Raw genomic sequence first — 18101 nt, forward strand, 5'->3', positions numbered from 1 at the left:
AATATGAGTACTCAGATACCAAACATGTATAGTTTGTTTTTTTAAAAGTGGTGAAAACAAAGAGATATTTGTAAGAAAAACTAATTTTCCTTGTGTCGCCATTTTTTAAAATCAGAAACAATTTCTTTTGGGATCTGGGGATGCGTGATGGATCATTTTCTACACCATGAGCTGATATTTTTTGGTGATACCATTTTGGGGTAGACTCAGTTTTTTTGCCATGTTGTGGCTGCCAAAAAAAACGTAAATTTGTAATTTTGACTTTTTTTCTTATTACGCCATTTACTGACCTTATTAACTTATTTTACTTTTTGATCGGACATTTATAAACACAGCAATACCATATATGTGTATTTTTTATTTTTTTTAAATTATTTTTAATGGGGCAAAAGGTAGGTGATTTGAACTTGTGTGGGTTTTTTAAATATTTGTCAAAACTTTTTTTTCACTTTTTACTGTATTTAATAGTCCCCAAAGGGACTGGAAGCTGTAATCGTCTTCTTGTGCTACACATAGGAGTGCATCAAATCCATTCCACACGCTGCTGTTAACCCCTTAACGCCCAATGACGTGCAGTGTCCATCATTGGACACCTCCCACTTTTTGTGCTGATAGCTCATCGCAAGAGCCCACACCTTTTCCAGCACATGACGGCTGATCTGATCAGCTGTCATGTGCCCCTAACAGCCGCGGGTGGAATCACGATCCACCCGCAGCTGTTATCATGTTAAATGCTACTGTCAATCTCTGACATCGGCACTTAACATGCATATGCAGGGAGCATGTCATTACCTCCTCCCATCGGCGCCCATATCACATGACCGTGGGTCGCTGATGGGTTGGCATGACAACCCGGGGTCAGCAGAAGACCTCTGTGGTTGTCATAGCTGGATAGCAAATGAACATATCTGCTACATAGAAATTAAACTTAAATGAACTGTGTTTTTTTTGTGCTATACCTGTGATATCACCCATTCAACTTTGTCCTTTAATTGCTATTATTATTTTGTTTTGGTTTACATGTCCTTTGAATAAATTATGATAATGATTTTATCTGGGATTTTTGTGTTCTTCTTCTCCTGTGTTGCATGAAGCAAGTAAAAAGTAAAAAAAAATGTTTTTCAAAATATATAAAAAAAAATATATATATAAAAGTTCAAATCACCCCCATACGCCCCATTCAAAATAAAACAATAAAAAAATCTAAGTTACATATATTTGGTATCCCCGTGTTCAGAATCGCCAGATCTATCAATGTATAAAAATAATTAATCCACTCAATAAACGGCGTAGCGAGAAGAAAAAAAATTGAATGCCAGAATTAAGTTTTTTTGGTCACTGCAACATTGCAATAAAATGCAATAGCGGGCGATCAAAAGATTGTATACACACGAAAGTGGTATCAATAAAACGTCAGATCGGCGCACCAGATCATGAAAAATGGAGACGCTAAGGGTCTTGGAAAATGCCAACTTTTTTTTTTTACAAACTTAGGAATTTTTTTTTCACTACTGAAACAAAAAAGACCCTAGACATGTTTGGTGCCTATGAACTCATAATGACCTGGAGAATCATAATAGCAGGTCAATTTTAGCATTTAGTGAATATGGTTAAAAAAAATCCCAAAAACAATTGTGAAATTGCATTTTTTTCACCACATTTGGAATTTTTTTCCAGTTTTCCAGTACGATATGGTAAAATTAATTATGCCATTCAATTGACGGAAAAATAAAAAAGTTATGGCCGTGAGATGAGGTGGAACAAAAAATGGAAACGCAAAAATGGAAATACCTCTGGTCCTGAAGGGGTTAAAGGCACATGATGACTGATTAAATCAGCCATCATATATGAGGAAAAAAGCGGGCTTACAAGTTGGGGTTAAAAAATGGATTTGGGCTATGGACATATTGTCAGAAGCTCGGTAGGTATTTGCCCAAGTGTGGCCTCAGTCAGGATGGTATTGGTCAACAATAGTGACCATTATAAAAAAAAAAACATACCCCATGGTATATCTCTTTATGCTGTGGCTCTCAGTACCAGAAAAAACAGTCTGCAGTTAAACAATATACAGTTAAACAAATGGTATGCAGACACGTCAGGCAAGGCCAAAAACCACACTTGGCCTTCATCTGGAAAATAATGGTCTATTGGAAAGTTGGAGTATATGTTGGGAAAAGCTCAAGTGCATGACGCTAAGTCCACAGACACAATGCCTTCTGTAAGAATCAATGTTCAAGAATGTTGGGTAAAATCCACTATTAGACTATGTGCATGCATTCAGGATTTTTTGTGTTTTTTTGGCGATTTTTCCCGCTGTTTTCCATGGGAAAAACGCTAAAAAAAGCATACATAAGCATCCCATCATTTTTAATGCATTCCGCAATTTTTGTGCACAAGCTGCGTTTTTTTTTCCACGAAAAAACGCATCGTGGTAAAAGACGCAGCATGTTCATTAATTTTGCTGATTTTTTGCGTTTTTGCCTCTATATTATTGCATTGGGAAGCTCCAGAAAAAACACAATAAAAACGCGAAAAAAAACGCATGCCGATTTCCTGCAGAAAAAGTCTGCTCAAAAGAATGCATATATGCATAATTCAATGGATTGAAAGATACAACTGGAAAAGGATGACAGCTAAAAAGACTTAGAACAACACTCAGGAAACAACAACAAAAAAAAGGCACAAAGGACTCTTTAGTAGTGTTGAGCGATACTGTCCGATACTTGAAAGTATCGGTATCGGAAAGTATCGGCCGATACCGGCAAAGTATCGGATCTAATCCGATACCGATACCCGATACCAATACAAGTCAATGGGACTCAAGTATCGGACGGTATCCCTGATGGTTCCCAGGGTCTGAAGGAGAGGAAACTCTCCTTCAGGCCCTGGGATCCATATTAATGTGTAAAATAAAGAATTAAAATAAAAAAATATTGCTATACTCACCTCTCCGATGCAGCCTGGACCTTACCGAGGGAACCGGCAGCGTTCTTTGCTTAAAATGCGCGCGTTTACTTCCTTCCGTGATGTCACGGCTTGTGATTGGTTTCGTGCCGCCCATGTGGCCGCGACGCGACCAATCACAGCAAGCCGTGACGTAATTTTCAGGTCCTGAATGCAGAATTAGGCATTCAGGACCTGAAGTTACGTCACGGCTTGCTGTGATTGGTCGCGTCGCGGTCACATGGGCTGCACGCAACCAATCACAAGCCGTGACGTAATTTTAAAATGCGCGCGTTTCCTGCCTCCCGTGACGTCACGGCTTGTGATTGGTTGCGTGCCACCCATGTGACCGCGACGCGACCAATCACAGCAAGCCGTGACGTAATTTTCAGGTCCTGAATGCAGAATTAGGCATTCAGGACCTGAAGTTACGTCACGGCTTGCTGTGATTGGTCGCGTCGCGGTCACATGGGCTGCACGCAACCAATCACAAGCCGGAACGTAATTTTAAAATCCTGAATGCCTAGAATTAGGCATTGAGGACCTGAAAATTACGTCACGGCTTGCTGTGATTGGTCGCGTCGCGGCCACATGGGCGGCACGCGACCAATCACAAGCCGTGACGTCACGGAAGGAAGTAAACGCGCGCATTTTAAGCAAAGAACGCTGCCGGTTCCCTCGGTGAGGTCCAGGCTGCGTCGGAGAGGTGAGTATAGCAATATTTTTTATTTTAATTCTTTATTTTACACATTAATGTTGTTTCGATACCGATACCCGATACCACAAAAGTATCGGATCTCGGTATCGGAATTCCGATACCGCTAAGTATCGGCCGATACCCGATACTTGCGGTATCGGAATGCTCAACACTACTCTTTAGGAAAAAAAACGGCAGAGTTTCTTGAAAAATTCTGCTTGAAAAACTTGTTGGGTTCACCTGAATTTATGCCTTGTGCACATACCCTTGAGAGGTAAATTTGTGGCACCCCAGGAGTCCTGATGCCACAGTAGCAAAGCATCCCTCACAGGGGGTAATGTCATGCCTGGAAGCAAGAAGGGATCCTCTTAACAGGTACATCAGCATGCAACACTTTCCTGACTCCAGACCAGAAGGGGGAGCTCTAAAACCTGATTTCAGAGGAGCTTCCCTGACAAGTTCTGGTCTGGAGGTGGGGTTAGTCAGTCAGTCAGAGCTAGTCTGAGGAAGAGGAAGGAAGTGAGGAGAGCCTGGGATTGGAGCTGCGACTGAGCTCACCCCAGGACTGAGCGCCAAAAGATCAGACACCAGAGTCCCTAGTTGTTTGAGAACTGCAGACCCAGCACTAAAACCAGAGGACCAGAGATTGCAGGTCTCCTGGTCCCATCTGACACCTGAAGGCACAGCAGCAGATCAGAGCCCGGAGTCAGCACGAGGAAGTGACACCTGGAAAAGGCTGAAGCTGCCTGCCATGCAGGTAGTGTACCATTCAATGAACAGTCTGTAAGAGGGACTTGAATAGAGCATAAAGCATCAGGAACCCAGAGAACAGCGCAGCAGGGAGGCTTCCATCCCCACCTGGCTAGGGGGATACCAAATTGCTTCCAGGCTACCTGGATCTTTACTACCACTTGTTACCTGTGCTCTGGACTGCACCTTTGACCAGGAATTAAAGGTAAAGAAAACTGCAGCCCTTGTGTCCTCTACTCCTTTTTCCGCACCCTTATTCCTGCACCCCAATGTCCAACATCCCTCATAAACTGTTCTGGTAGCCCTGGGGCCCCGCTCCACCTGTGGGGAGCCAAACCATCTCAGCTGCAACACCACTGGCCCCAGCGGTCCCCTTAAGCAGCGTCGACCATCTATAGCCGAACACCACAGGTGGCGTCACGAACAATCCCCTACAAACATTCCCTCATCCCTTTCATTGCACACCCAGGGCCATAGACCGGGTCACCACTGCCGTGACCAACCCTTAAATTGCTGTGCGACCAAGTTACGAGTGCCCCACGGCCCTAGCGGGTGTCGCATTTCAATGCTTCTGTTTTTCATAGGCAAAAATATGCTGTTTCTTCCAGTAAGAAAATAGGCAAGAAGAATTTCTAAAAATTGAGGAAGAAAATATTCAGGAATATACCGTATGTCCTTTCCACATCAGCTCACAGTTTATAATTGTGGACAAGGTGTATAGGACAGAGGGTTTGCCCATGGTTATAAAGATCAGACCAGGTAAGACCTTGGCCGAATCAGATCACCTGAATATACTCTATATTCTCTCGGATGTCAAAAAAATGCAAGAAAGGAATATAAAAAATATCAACTGATAATTTATTCAAAACATTTTACAGTCATAGCAATAAAATAAATGAGGTTATGTCATCTTACCATAATAGAGAAGGTTTTCTGCATTCACGACTGTGATTTCTAAAAAGAAAGATTATCATTTATTATATCGTTGAGTTCATAAAGGGCCTCTAAATAACTTTTAGACATACTAACTATTATTTAGTACATATCCTTAGAGATTATTCTAAGTATGATCCAAGCACTTAGTTCACCTAGAATAAAGACTAGAGGGGTCTGGCTACAGTATATTATGCCAACCCAGACCATAATCCTGGGTGTAAAACCAATGTGACATTCCCGCGTGAAGCCCTCTTCATGCCATTGCCCACGTGGTCTCCGGACAAATCTACAGCTATAATTGTGTTCAAGGCAAAAGCGAAGCTCATCACTGAAGAGGACCTTCATTCCAGTTTGTAATGCTGTCTTGCTCTGCACCATGATGGCCTTTGAGAGCAGTGATTTGTTGTCACCTGTAGCTGGACATCTGTATGTAACCCAATGTCATGCAAAAGCCTTCTGATGGTTTGTGTAGACAAGGTTTTATACCTCAAACTTGGTATGTGATATCTAATTTAACTTGCAGTACAGAATGCACAAATCTTGGAACCAGTGGTACGGCTGTTTCTCCAAAGTGTCCCAGAAGCCATTTATCAAGACGACAATGCCAGGATTATGCTACAGTGAGCAGCCTGTGTGGCCTAAATGTTCTACTATGGCCTGCAACATCTCCTGATTTGTCTCCCATTGAGCACATCTGAGACATCATTGATCAGCACTTGCTAAGGAAGATGCCAGCAGCGGATCTTGATGATTTGCGTGCCCAATTGTATTCAGCGTGGCAGAACATTCTCCAGACATTTCATCATTTGCATATCGTTAATATGTCTGAAGATTCTGTGATTTTCATAATTCCACAACTTTTTGTTCTTGGTGTTGCAATATCAATGATGAGGAGTGTATCTAATAGAAATATGTTTACCACATAAGCAATAATTGTGTGATTACTGAAGGTCCCACTGTTCCTTCTTTCTGTGGTGGGGGTCCAGTAAAGAGGCATGGTTGAGTATGACTACTGCTCCTCTATTCATATCTTTGGAACTGATGAAGATAGCTGAATCCAATGCCAAGTTATCTCCATCAGTTTCATAGACAATGCATGGCGTGTCAGTGTTCATGTGTTAGTATGCCACTCCATCTTACCCCACTGCTGTGAACAGTAGACCCCACAGCAGCAGATGTTCGATGAAATGTGTCCAATCTTTTGGAAGTTTATTTCCCTCTCCCCATTATAATAAATATTCATGCTCAGCTGAGTCATAAGTATAGTAGAGTCAGCCTGTCCGCTGAAAGAGTAGTTGTCTGACAGCTTTCTAATGTGCCAGGCCATTTTTGACATTTATTGCATATGCTATGCATGCGGTTTAGGTAAATGACGATCAACGGACATGTGCCCCAGGTGCTGGGTGGTTGGGAGGACCAAAAAGCTAGTGTGATTTGGTCATAATAGAGACTTAGAAGATTAAATAGGTATATTTTCACTTTTTATTTTTCTATTCATACTGTATTTTTCCTACAGAGATGTGTTCAACATACCATCTTGTTGATGTCTACACTATACACATTATTAGGTAGTGACAATGGTAATGTGAATTGTAGCTATTTCCTCATACTATGTATAATGTGCTCATCTGCTATAAACAGATATTTAAATGGCCTAATAGAAAACAAGTGTGTCTGGTCACCAGGCATGTGTCACCATGCATGTGCACATGTACCATTACGAAAGGCAGGAAATGACACCTATCTCACATGTCAGCCGAGGTTCACTTTAGCAGGATAATCCAACCATTCATACAGTACACTCATGTGTGCTGCAATGTGTATTCTAGTGCTATAAATTCTTGTGTGGAAGGGCAGGATGAGGACCTCTTGTTTAGCATGGAAAACTGAAACCTTTTACCTTCTTCTGCCTAGCCGCCATCTTGATATGTCAGGGGGATGGATTATCTTGGCAAAGGAGAAGAGCTCAATAACACAGATTTAGTCAAATTCGTGAACAATATTTTAGAGAAAAGGCTTTCGGTGTTTGTAGAAAAAGTGTTAGATCTTAGTTCAGATCATAAAAAATGGGAGCAAAAACAAAAAGTGTTGTGTTTATATTTTTGTTCAGTGTAGAAAGCATGACGCACTTTATTAGTTTGTGTCAACTTTAAAACGTGATTCCCATATCAGCTATTCATGGCTAAGATGTGAAAACCTGTGTCTATGTGCTGATCACAGTAGCGTAGCTACCAGGGGGGCAGAGGGTGCGGGTGCCCCGGGCCCGGTGCTCTGAGGGGGCCCACCCGGAGCTACACTACTGTAACTGTATCGGCGCGCGCAGGAAGAAGAGAGGTTAGTATTTATTTATTTCTTTTATGGGTGCTGCCGCCTTATTACAGGGTCTGCCTATGGGGGGATGCCTTATTACAGGGTCTGCCTATGGGGGCTGCCTTATTACAGGGTATGACTTTGGGGGGCTGCCTTATTACAGGGTCTGACTATGGGGTTCTGCCGCCTTATTACAGGGTTTGACTATGGGGGTGCTGCCTTATTACAGGGTCTGACTATGGGGGTTCTGCCTTATTACAGGGTCTGACTATGGGGGTGCTGCCTTATTGCAGGGTCTGCCTATGGGGGGCTGGCTTATTACAGGGTCTGACTATGGGCCTGCTGCCTTATTACAGGGTCTGCCTATAGGGGAGCTGCCTTATTACAGGGTCTGACTATGGGGGCAACCTTATTACAGGGTCTGACTATGGGGGCTGCCTTATTACAGGGTCTGACTATGTGGGTGCTGCCTTATTACAGGGTCTGCCTATAGGGGTCTGACTATGGGGGTGCTGCCTTATTACAGGGTCTGACTATGGGGGTGCTGCCTTATTACAGGGTCTGCCTAAAGGGGTGCTGCCTTATTACTGGGTCTGACTATGGGGGCTGCCCCACAGACCCTGTGATAAGGCAGCCCCCATAGTCAGACCCTGTAATAAGGCAGCCCCCCTATAGGCAGACCCTGTAATAAGGCAGCACCCCCATAGTCAGACCCTGTAATAAGGCAGCACCCCTATATGCAGACCCTGCAATAAGGCAGCACCCCCTTAGTCAGATCCTGTAATGAGGCAGCACCCCCTTAGTCAGACCCTGTAATGAGGCAGCACCCCTATAGTCAGACCCTGTAATAAGGCAGCCCCCATAGTCAGACCATGTAATAACAAGTAACAAGTAACTTGTATTTACGAGGCCATTTTCACTAGCACCATATATTCACAACATTTTTGTCGAGTGCTAACCATCAAATACTATAGACCCTGTAATAAGGCAGCCCTCATAGTCAGACCCTGTAATAAGGCAGCACCCATAGTCAGACCCTGTAATAAGGCAACCCCCCTATAGGCACACACTGTAATGAGGCAGCACCCCCATAGTCAGACCCTGTAATAAGGCAGCACCCCTATAGGCAGACCCTGAAATAAGGCAGCACCCCATAGTCAGACCCTGTAATAAGGCAGCCCTCATAGTCAGACCCTGTAATAAGGAAGCACCCCCATAGTCAGACCCTGTAATAAGACAGTACCCCCATAGTCAGACCCTGTAATATGGCAGCACCCCTATAGGCAGACCCTGTAATAAGGCAGCCCCCATAGTCAGACCCTGTAATAAGGCAGCACCCCCATAGTCAGACCCTGTAATAAGGCAGCCCCCCATAGGCAGACCCTGTAATAAGGCGGCAGACCCTGAAATAAGGAAGCACCCCCATAGTCAGACCCTGTAATAAGACAGTACCCCCATATTCAGACCCTGTAATATGGCAGCACCCCTATAGGCAGACCCTGTAATAAGGCAGCCCCCATAGTCAGACCCTGTAATAAGGCAGCCTCCATAGTCAGACCCTGTAATAAGCCAGCACCCCCATAGTCAGACCCTGTAATAAGGCAGCACCCCCATAGTCAGACCCTGTAATAAGGCAGCCCCCCATAGGCAGACCCTGTAATAAGGCGGCAGACCCTGTAATAAGGCAGCAGCACCCATAAAAAAAATAAATAAATACTCACCTCTCTTCTTCCTGGTTCCTGCGCTGCTCCCGCTGATCTATTGACAGCAGGCACCGGGCAGTGACATCATCGCGCCCGCTGTCAGTGTCGGCGACATCAGACGCCGACACTGACAGCGGGATGATGGGAGAAGGAGCGCAGCGCTCCTTCTCCCATCAATGCAATCAGCTGTATCGGCTAAATGCCGCTACAGCTGATCTTCCGATGACGGCGGGGGGCCCACTGCTGGCACCTGGGCCCCCCGCCGGCTCATAGCTGGCGGCAGAGCAGGGAGATTGATTCTCCCTGCTCAGTCGCAGAAGGTAACTGTATCGGCGGAGTGCGTTTTACTATATTGTGGACTATTTGGTGCATTATGCTACTGTATATGGAGGCTATCTATCTATCTTCGTCATCGAGTTGTAATCAAGGTTACCTGGTTAGGGGCCCACTCAGAAGTTTCGCCCCCCCTGAACCAAAACCCTAGCTATGCCTCTGGCTGATCATAAGCGTTCAGATTCAGAAAACAGCCAAGTGTGTTGTTATTTGCAGCATTGTTGCCTCATTGACCCGAGCTGGAAACAAAGGCAGATTTGCCTGTACAAGAATGGAGCAGTGCAGGATACTGAAGCTAGCCCCAGTGATCGGGCCAGGTTCAGAACAGCTCGATTGGAAGGCGATTGTAAGCACTCACTCCAGCATTATTAAATCCCCACTCCAGCATGGATGGTGCTACTAACCCTTGTTCCCTGCCCCTAGTAATATGTTTAGCAGCCACCATATTCAGCTCAGCTGTACCTGGCGCCAGTCCTGTCCCGGATTCACCTTCTTATGACTGCAACTTCTGACTGACCGGAAGTCTGAGCTAACAGTCACAAGCTCTCAGTATAAGTCTATGAGGGCCTCTACCTTGATCTCATAGACTTACATTGAGGAGTGTCTTCTGGCACTCCCTGCAAACACTGGAGTGATCCGGCAGATCACAGAGAGCGGAAGACGACCAGAGCAGCACTGAGAACAGAATACGACGGCTGGTAAACTTACAATAGTGACATCACTCCAGTAGTAAAATAAAAAACAAGCACAAAAAACACTAGTATGGTGCTTAAAGATAATCATTATAAACAATATCATTTTTTTTAATCAATGATCCATTCGTCACAGGCAGTTTACTTCTTTATGGCACCGGATGAATACCAAACATTATTATGCATGTGTAATGTATTACCTAATCAATTATAAGACTCCTGTTTTTGTATTACTCTGTAATGTCTGATATTGTATGTACATGTCCCCTCTGAATTGTACAGTGCTGCAGAATATGTTGGCGCTATTTAAATAAAGTATTATTGTTGATTTCTTACCTGACAACTGAAGTGAGCTTTTGTCGATGTCAAACCTTGAAGCTGAAGCATTAATTAAGTTGTTGTAGAAAATGTTCTGAACAGAAGTAAATGAAAATGATTTGCTGTCAGCATTCAAAACTTCAAACAGAGTCACAAAGTCTAAAGTATTCCCAGGGCTGCAAAACAATGACATTCATTGTATCAACTCATTGTAAATAATTAAAATAACAGGAAAAATTTGCCTCAGCACAAAACTGCATTTGCTTTCAATACGTAAGAAGAAAAATTGAGTTGTTACTGGCACCACAACAATTTCCTGGACCATAGTTCTAAGCATCCTCCTCATTTACATAAATCTACATGCTCAGTCTGAATTCTCCATGTTCATGTAGAAGTAGAAAACTTTTGGCCAAGTGAATATATTGCAGAGTCTATTATGTATGGCTACTTTGCACCCCTGCTAAGTTTCATATAATTTGTCACAGCCCCTTGGGTTTCATATTAATAATTCATTATTTTTTATATTTCTAGTGTATCAGACCTCTTCTTTCCCTATTGTCTTGGGTGCCATATGACTCCTTCCTTAGCTCTACTATGCACAAAACCACTGTTTCCCTAGCACTGATACTTGCCAGAATGGGCTTAGTTCACATTAAGGTAAAATGTTAACCAAACGTTCTTTGATTTTGTCAGGTTATAAGGGAAAGCTGAAGGAGTATGGGTATCTTAAAGAGAACTTTTCACCAACTTTAGCATGTCAAATAGGTTACATCGTGAAATAGCTGTAGAACTGAATAAAACGTCTTTTCTCTGTTGTAATTTCTAATCTCCGTTACAAAGATTTTAGCAATAAGGTTTATGTTATAATTGATAAGTCCAATGGGTCATTACCAGATTATCTTCCATGGGGGTGTGTACTTTTTTCCCTGAATGACGTTGACTAGTCATAAACAGGAGGCATCATGCAGAGAAAAAAAGAACAGCCCCACTCTCAGCCCTGATCTCTGCATCTACTGTGTAGATGAGTGTGATTACAAATACCTTCAACTTTCATTTCATGGCAGTCAGTGTGGCCCTACAGGGGCACAGTTGACAATGCTGTGAGAGGAGAACTTCAGAAGTGTTTGTTAGAAATTACAGATTGCTCAGCTCTATTCTCTCCCCCTAAACTAACTGCCAACAGTTGAAATATTGAGGTGTTTTTAATGATACTCAGATATGCACCTTCCCCCCCACGATGACTGCCATGAGATGAAAGCTAGAAATGTTTGTAATCACATTCACCTTTTCTCTATTCTACATGGTATCTATAAAAATCAGGGTTGTCTATTGCAGCGCCCCAGAGTTCTGGTCGTTGCAGTACTGTGGCTTCGCCGCTAAGGGGAGCCATGGTACGTTCGATGGCACCGAAGGAGTTCCTCCAATCAGGTATCACAGACACCAATATGTTTCACAGCAGGGCCTCCGGGGGGAGCTAAGGGTGCTATTCATTAGGCCACTCCCCACCATAGTGGGTAAACTGGGGGTCAGGCAGGAAGTTAGAAGAGAACGCTGACGGGATTGAACGGAGCAACACCCTGTGGCAGGGGGTGTTGTGAAGGGAGAGACTGTAGGGTCTCTGCCAGGGGTGGGATCCTGGCAGAGGCTTGGCATTGAAAGAACGTAACGGGTCCGCGCAGGCTCCTGGAAGCGGCGGGACTCAAGAAAGGACTAGAAGCGAGATAGATTGTGCTGAGTGAGAAACGAGATCAAGCAGAAGGAGAATACCAGCAGGGGTTTTGTTGAAAGAGGCAGCACCCTGCTGAGGCGCAATACCGGTGGCCGGAACGCCGAGGGAGTGGATTAGAATACAGCTTCAAGCCATACTCCAAACAGCGGCAGGACAGTCGGTCTCAGGCGGGCTGTCTACCACATATCACCTATGAAGTCTTGGGGGGCAATTGCGGGAGAGGGGCGACTCTAGGGTCCCGGAAGAACTCCAGGCCTACCTGACAAACGGGTGCCATTCCAACCTGAATACAGGGAAGGGGTGGATTGCAGAGGAACATCAAATCGAGTTGTGAGGGAACTTAAGAAACAGACACAACCGTTGTGGGGTTACTTTCCGTAAGCACAGCAGGGAAGGACTACAACACATAGCGCTAGAAGGAAGGCACAGATTTCCACCTGAGAGGAGAACTCTGGAGGTGCCATTGGACCGGCCGGACTTGCGTAGCCTGGTGAACCGTGTTCTGGACTGAGGACTCAGAGATCTCCAGTAAAGAGGTAAAGAGACTGCAACCTGGTGTCCTCGTTATTTACCGCGACTTACACCCCACAACTGCACCGCTTCACCGCTATCATTACTACCACCTATTACACCGGACGTCCCCCACTGACGGACAGGGCCACGGACCGGGTCTAGCCACCGTGACAACCTCGAGACTGAGAACTAGAGGCCCGGCTCCGGGTACCCCTCGGCCCTGCGGCGGTGTGGGGGCGCGCCGCACTATCATTACTTCTCATAGAAGTAAGCATGTTCTTCTGACTTTCTGGGGCATTTTTTTCACTTACATGTCACCTTCTGCTTATGATTGGTCAGTGAGATGCAGGGCAAAAGGTACACGCCAACAGAGAAGACTCTCTTCTAATGCCTCCTTGGACCTATCATAAATTCTAACCTAAACTTTAGAAGCTAATATCTCCACAACATAGATGTGAAATTTAAAAATAAATATACATTTTAGTCATCTTTGCAGACACTATTCAATGATATGGTCAATTTAACATGCTAAAACTGATTAAAGATCCTCTTCAAGATGCACTATATTAAAGATTAAGAGAACCCTCTCTGTTTTCTAAAAGGATGCATCCAAAGTTTAGTTCTAACCTGTCACACTTTTTGTAATACATTTTAGATGGCAATTTTAGCATTATGTTAGACAAGCCAATACCAGGTATGCTAAAGGGATATTTCGTATTTCTGTTCTGCTAATCTCCTTATCAAAAGGTGATCGTAGCTAGTGATGTCATACCTAACGAAACCTTCCAGGAATTATGTGCAATTGGCAGCTATTATGCATCTGACTTATTCAATAGACCAGGTGCTTGATATGCACTTTTTGGCGCACGCATACTACCAAGTACTATCCTGGTAGGTATCAGTCATGCCCCCTTCACTTCCCAACACGAAAGTGAACTGAGTAAGAAATAAAGGTTAGAATTTAGGTCCGATTTTTTTTATCTGTGAAGATTTCAAGGAACTGCTTACCTAAAGCTGATTACTTTGGACATATTGTATTGGGTCTTCAGTGCTGAGGTCTTAAAGGTTTCGCTTACCTGTGACCATGAAAAGAAAATGAGCAAACATTAAAGGGTTTGCATTAAATTAGAAAGGTGATTTTCTTCATAAAACTGCACAAATTTTATCCCAATACTGCGTGTAGTATTTTTGGTTAAACCTATTCATTTTAAGACTAGAACGAGTCTTTTAAGATATTGTCATGTTCATGGCAAAAAAGCAGCCATATATTTTTCCAATCTTACACCGAATGCCCTTTCACCAATAATGTCAATTAGGTAACATTCTTTTGAGTCTCACCATCACAATAATGTCTAAAAAGACTGCACCCAGGCCCAAACTACTATTCTTCCCTTTCAGGCATTTGCCTGGTGGGCTGTGGTGTGGCACTACTTACAGTAGGGTGGACACTAGCCCGTTTTTACGACTACTGTCCCTTTTAATTTTCCAGGTGCCTGGTGGTGCAGCATCAGATGGGGCATGGGGCATGCGCATGCAGCATTTATCAACTGAATGAAGCGACGCACATGTGGATGGATCCGGGAACGCCATGACACTGTAATACGCCAGTGTTCTTTGTGGGCAGAGAGTGATTGCTGTGCTCTTCTACCCTAGAAACCCTGCAGCCACGGCCGGCTGAAGCAGTGAGGAGCGGGGAGAGGTGAGCATTTATTTAAATCAATCAGTACTTTGCGAGGACCTTCATACTATATGGGGGACTATACTCTATGGGGGAATATATATGAGGTCATCATATTATGTGCAGGACTACATGTGGGGCCATCATACTATGTGCAGGACTACATGTGGGGCCATCATACTATGTGCAGATCTATATATGGGGCCATCATAATATGTATGGGACTATTTGTGGGGTCATCATATTATGTTCAGGACTATATGTGGGGCCATCATACTATGTGCAAGACTAAATGTGGGGTCATCATACAATATGGGGGACTATATGTGGAGCCATCATCCTATGTGTGGTATTATATGTGGGGACATCATACTATGTGCAGGACTATACTGTATGTGGGGCCATCATAATATGTGCAGGACTATATGTGGGGCCATTATAATATGTGTAGGACTATATATTGGGGCCATCATACTATGTGCGGGGCTATATGTTAGGTCATCATACTATGTGCAGGACTATATGTGGGAACATCATACTATGTTCAGGACTATATTATTATTATTATTATTTATTTATATAGCACCATTAATTCCATGGTGCTGTACATGTGAAAAGGGGTTACATACAGGGTTATAGATATCGTTAACAGTAAACAAATTTACAATGACAGACTGGTACAGAGGGGAGAGGACCCTGCCCTTGCAGACTTACATTCTTCGGGTGGGGCCATCATAATATGTGCAGGACTATATATTGGGGCCATCATACTATGTGCGGGACTATATGTGGGGTCATCATATTATGTGCAGGACTATATGTGGGAACATCATACTATGTGCAGGACTGTATGTGGGGCCATCATACTATATGGGGGAATATATGTGGGGCCATCATCCCATGTGCAGGACTACACGTGGGGCCATCATATTATGTACAGGACTAATTGTGGGCCATCCTATTACGTGCAGGACTATTTGTGCAGTGATCATACTACAGTATGTGTAGGGCTATTAGGATTTTTGTTATGGGCCCCCATGATTTCTATGTATGGGCTCCAGACCAGCAGTCAGCGGCAGTGTGTTGTCGTCCTTGCCCAATCTGCAGCAGTCTGGGTCACTGGGTGAATTAGTGTTCTATCCCAGCCCAGAGACAAATTTAGTTTATTTAAAGAGGTTGTCCACTAGTTAAACATAGGTGAGCTATCCGTAGGATAGGTCATCAATGTCTGAATGGTGGGGGGTGCGACACCCAGTACTGCTGCTGATCAGCTGTCCTGGTGTCAGTAGTGGCTAGAACTGCATAGCACAGCTCTATATACTGACTGCGACCTGGTACTGCACATTCGCCGCCTATTCAAATAACAAAGAGGCTGATGTGCAGTACCCAAATGCAGCCACTGAACATTAGACAGAGCTGTGCTGTGTAGTTTCGTAACTGACCAGTTCCCGCCGACACGGAGAACAGCTGATCGACAGAGGTGCCAGGTGTCACACCAATATCGATCAGACATCGATGGCCTATCCTAAGGCTAACGATAGGTCACCAATGTTAAAGTAGTGGACAACCCCTTTAAAAATGTATATCTCCCTCCTCTGGTCCAGAACTGGCTAATGGCTGACTTTTGCGGCTTATGATAATTATATTTTTCTCCTACTAAAAATGGCCAGTCCTCCAGCCAGTTTTCCACCAGGAGCTTATTTGGCCAAGAAGATATGATTCCTGTAGGGACTGATTGTGCTGCCCTTAGGCTAGGTTCAGATTGCGTTAGGGCAATCCACTTAGCGTTAAGCGCTAGCGGATTGCGCTAACGCAATGTCATTTTAGGGGTCATGTTAAACGTCCCCGCTAGCGCAGATCCCCGATCTGCGAGAGCGGGGAACGGACCTCGGGCGCGCCGCGGATGCTGCAAGCAGCGTCCGAGGCGCGCCACAAAAGAACGGCACATCGCTAGCGCGTGCCGAAAATGGCACTCGCTAGCAATGCGCTTTAACATTGCTGGCAATGGGAGCGCTAACGGACGCGTTGCACGGCGTTAATTTCGACGTGCAACGCTGTCCGTTAGCGCTCACACTAAAACGCAATGAGAACCTAGCCTTGCAAAAATCATATCAGCCCCTACAAAGATCATTTTAGGTCCCAAAATGTTGTTGATGCTGTAGTCAGCATCTGTATGCGGTAGGGGTAGGGACAGTGATGCCGGCATCGGAGAATCCTCACAGTGCATTTAGAACAGATCGCTCAGTGCTCATCGTTTACCACAGTCACCCAGTGTACACAGGCTAATAACCAACCACCAATCGCTAAAGGACTACCAGATGTAGGCCATCTAGTCCTGCCTGACAGCCCATGTAAGCACCATGTTAAAGGGGTTTTCCTGTCATGAAATATTGATGACTCCTCCATCTATATGGGATTTGTGAGGGTCTGATGCTCAGCACCCCCAGCAATCAGATATTATTTTATATGGCACCTGCAGGAGGTAAACTCTCTGAATGTGTTTTTGCTGCTGCTGTGTGCGGGACTAGAAACCTTTACTTTCGTCACCTGCCATAAAAAATAACAGGTGATTGGTGGGGGAGCTGATTGTCAGACCCCCACTGATCTCACATCGATCACTTTTACTGTGGAATGGTCATTAGTATCTCGTGATTGCACAATCCCTTTCATTTTTTCTTTGTGTGGTTTTAACATTAAGGGCTCCAGGGCCGGACTGGCCATTTGGCAATTCTGGCAAATGCCAGAAGGGCCGGTCTGGTTGTGGGCTGCCTTGTGTGCTACTTTGAATCTTTGAATACTACAGAATCAATGTTCTCAAGACAACCATACTGTTAACAGTTGTGACGGAGCACAAAGCCGGTCACTCCGTCACTTACCTCAGCATGCCATGGGTATAATTAGAAATATTGGTCTTGTAGTAAATCTTCCTTTCCTCCATCCAGGGCAATATTAATAATATATCCCATCTAGTTATTGGGGATGGGGACACCATGGGCCTGTGTGATTTCAAATGCCAGGGCTGAATTTCATCCCCAGTCCGCACCTGAAGGGCTCGCTCACACAATCGATGAGTGCCAGAGAATCGAATCCATTTTCATAATGACACTCTGCTCAAACTCTGGTCTGAGTGTCACAGGTACGGAGAACTTACAGTAATTTATCCATCTTATTCATTGTCTGTTTCCACCTAAACCAGACTGCACTCGAATGATATCCAGAAAACAGTACAGAAAAGATTGCATAGAAAAGACACACTCCCATATCAATAAACAGCGATTTGCATGTGGGCAGTTTTGGTTTGTGTGCCAGGGCCTAATTCGGCCCTGACTGCACTTCTAAGTAATGCTGAACTTGGCATTGCTGGCAGAAAACGCTTGTGCTCACATTACAATTTTCATTTATTGATTTTACTCAGAAGAGAAATTGTGAATAAGCAAGCACTAATGCCAGAGCGGCTGAACAATAGCAATACATATATACAGTATAACATTACATAACT

At 44.2% G+C, this 18101-nt stretch overlaps 1 protein-coding gene across 1 annotated transcript in view; it reads right to left on the reverse strand.

The window, feature by feature from the left end:
• Nucleotides 1-18101, reverse strand: part of LOC143771742 (transmembrane protease serine 11G-like) — a 57777-nt gene that overhangs the window by 19539 nt on the left and 20137 nt on the right. The window contains exons 4-6 of the mRNA XM_077260608.1: nt 13933-14000; nt 10701-10858; nt 5306-5344 (exon numbers count right to left, since the gene is read on the reverse strand). Coding sequence (XP_077116723.1) covers nt 5306-5344; nt 10701-10858; nt 13933-14000 — 265 coding nt within the window. The remainder of the gene's footprint in view (nt 1-5305; nt 5345-10700; nt 10859-13932; nt 14001-18101) is intronic.

The sequence above is a fragment of the Ranitomeya variabilis genome, chromosome 1 (genome assembly GCF_051348905.1).
Source record: "Ranitomeya variabilis isolate aRanVar5 chromosome 1, aRanVar5.hap1, whole genome shotgun sequence".
Taxonomy (NCBI): Eukaryota; Metazoa; Chordata; class Amphibia; order Anura; family Dendrobatidae; genus Ranitomeya; species Ranitomeya variabilis.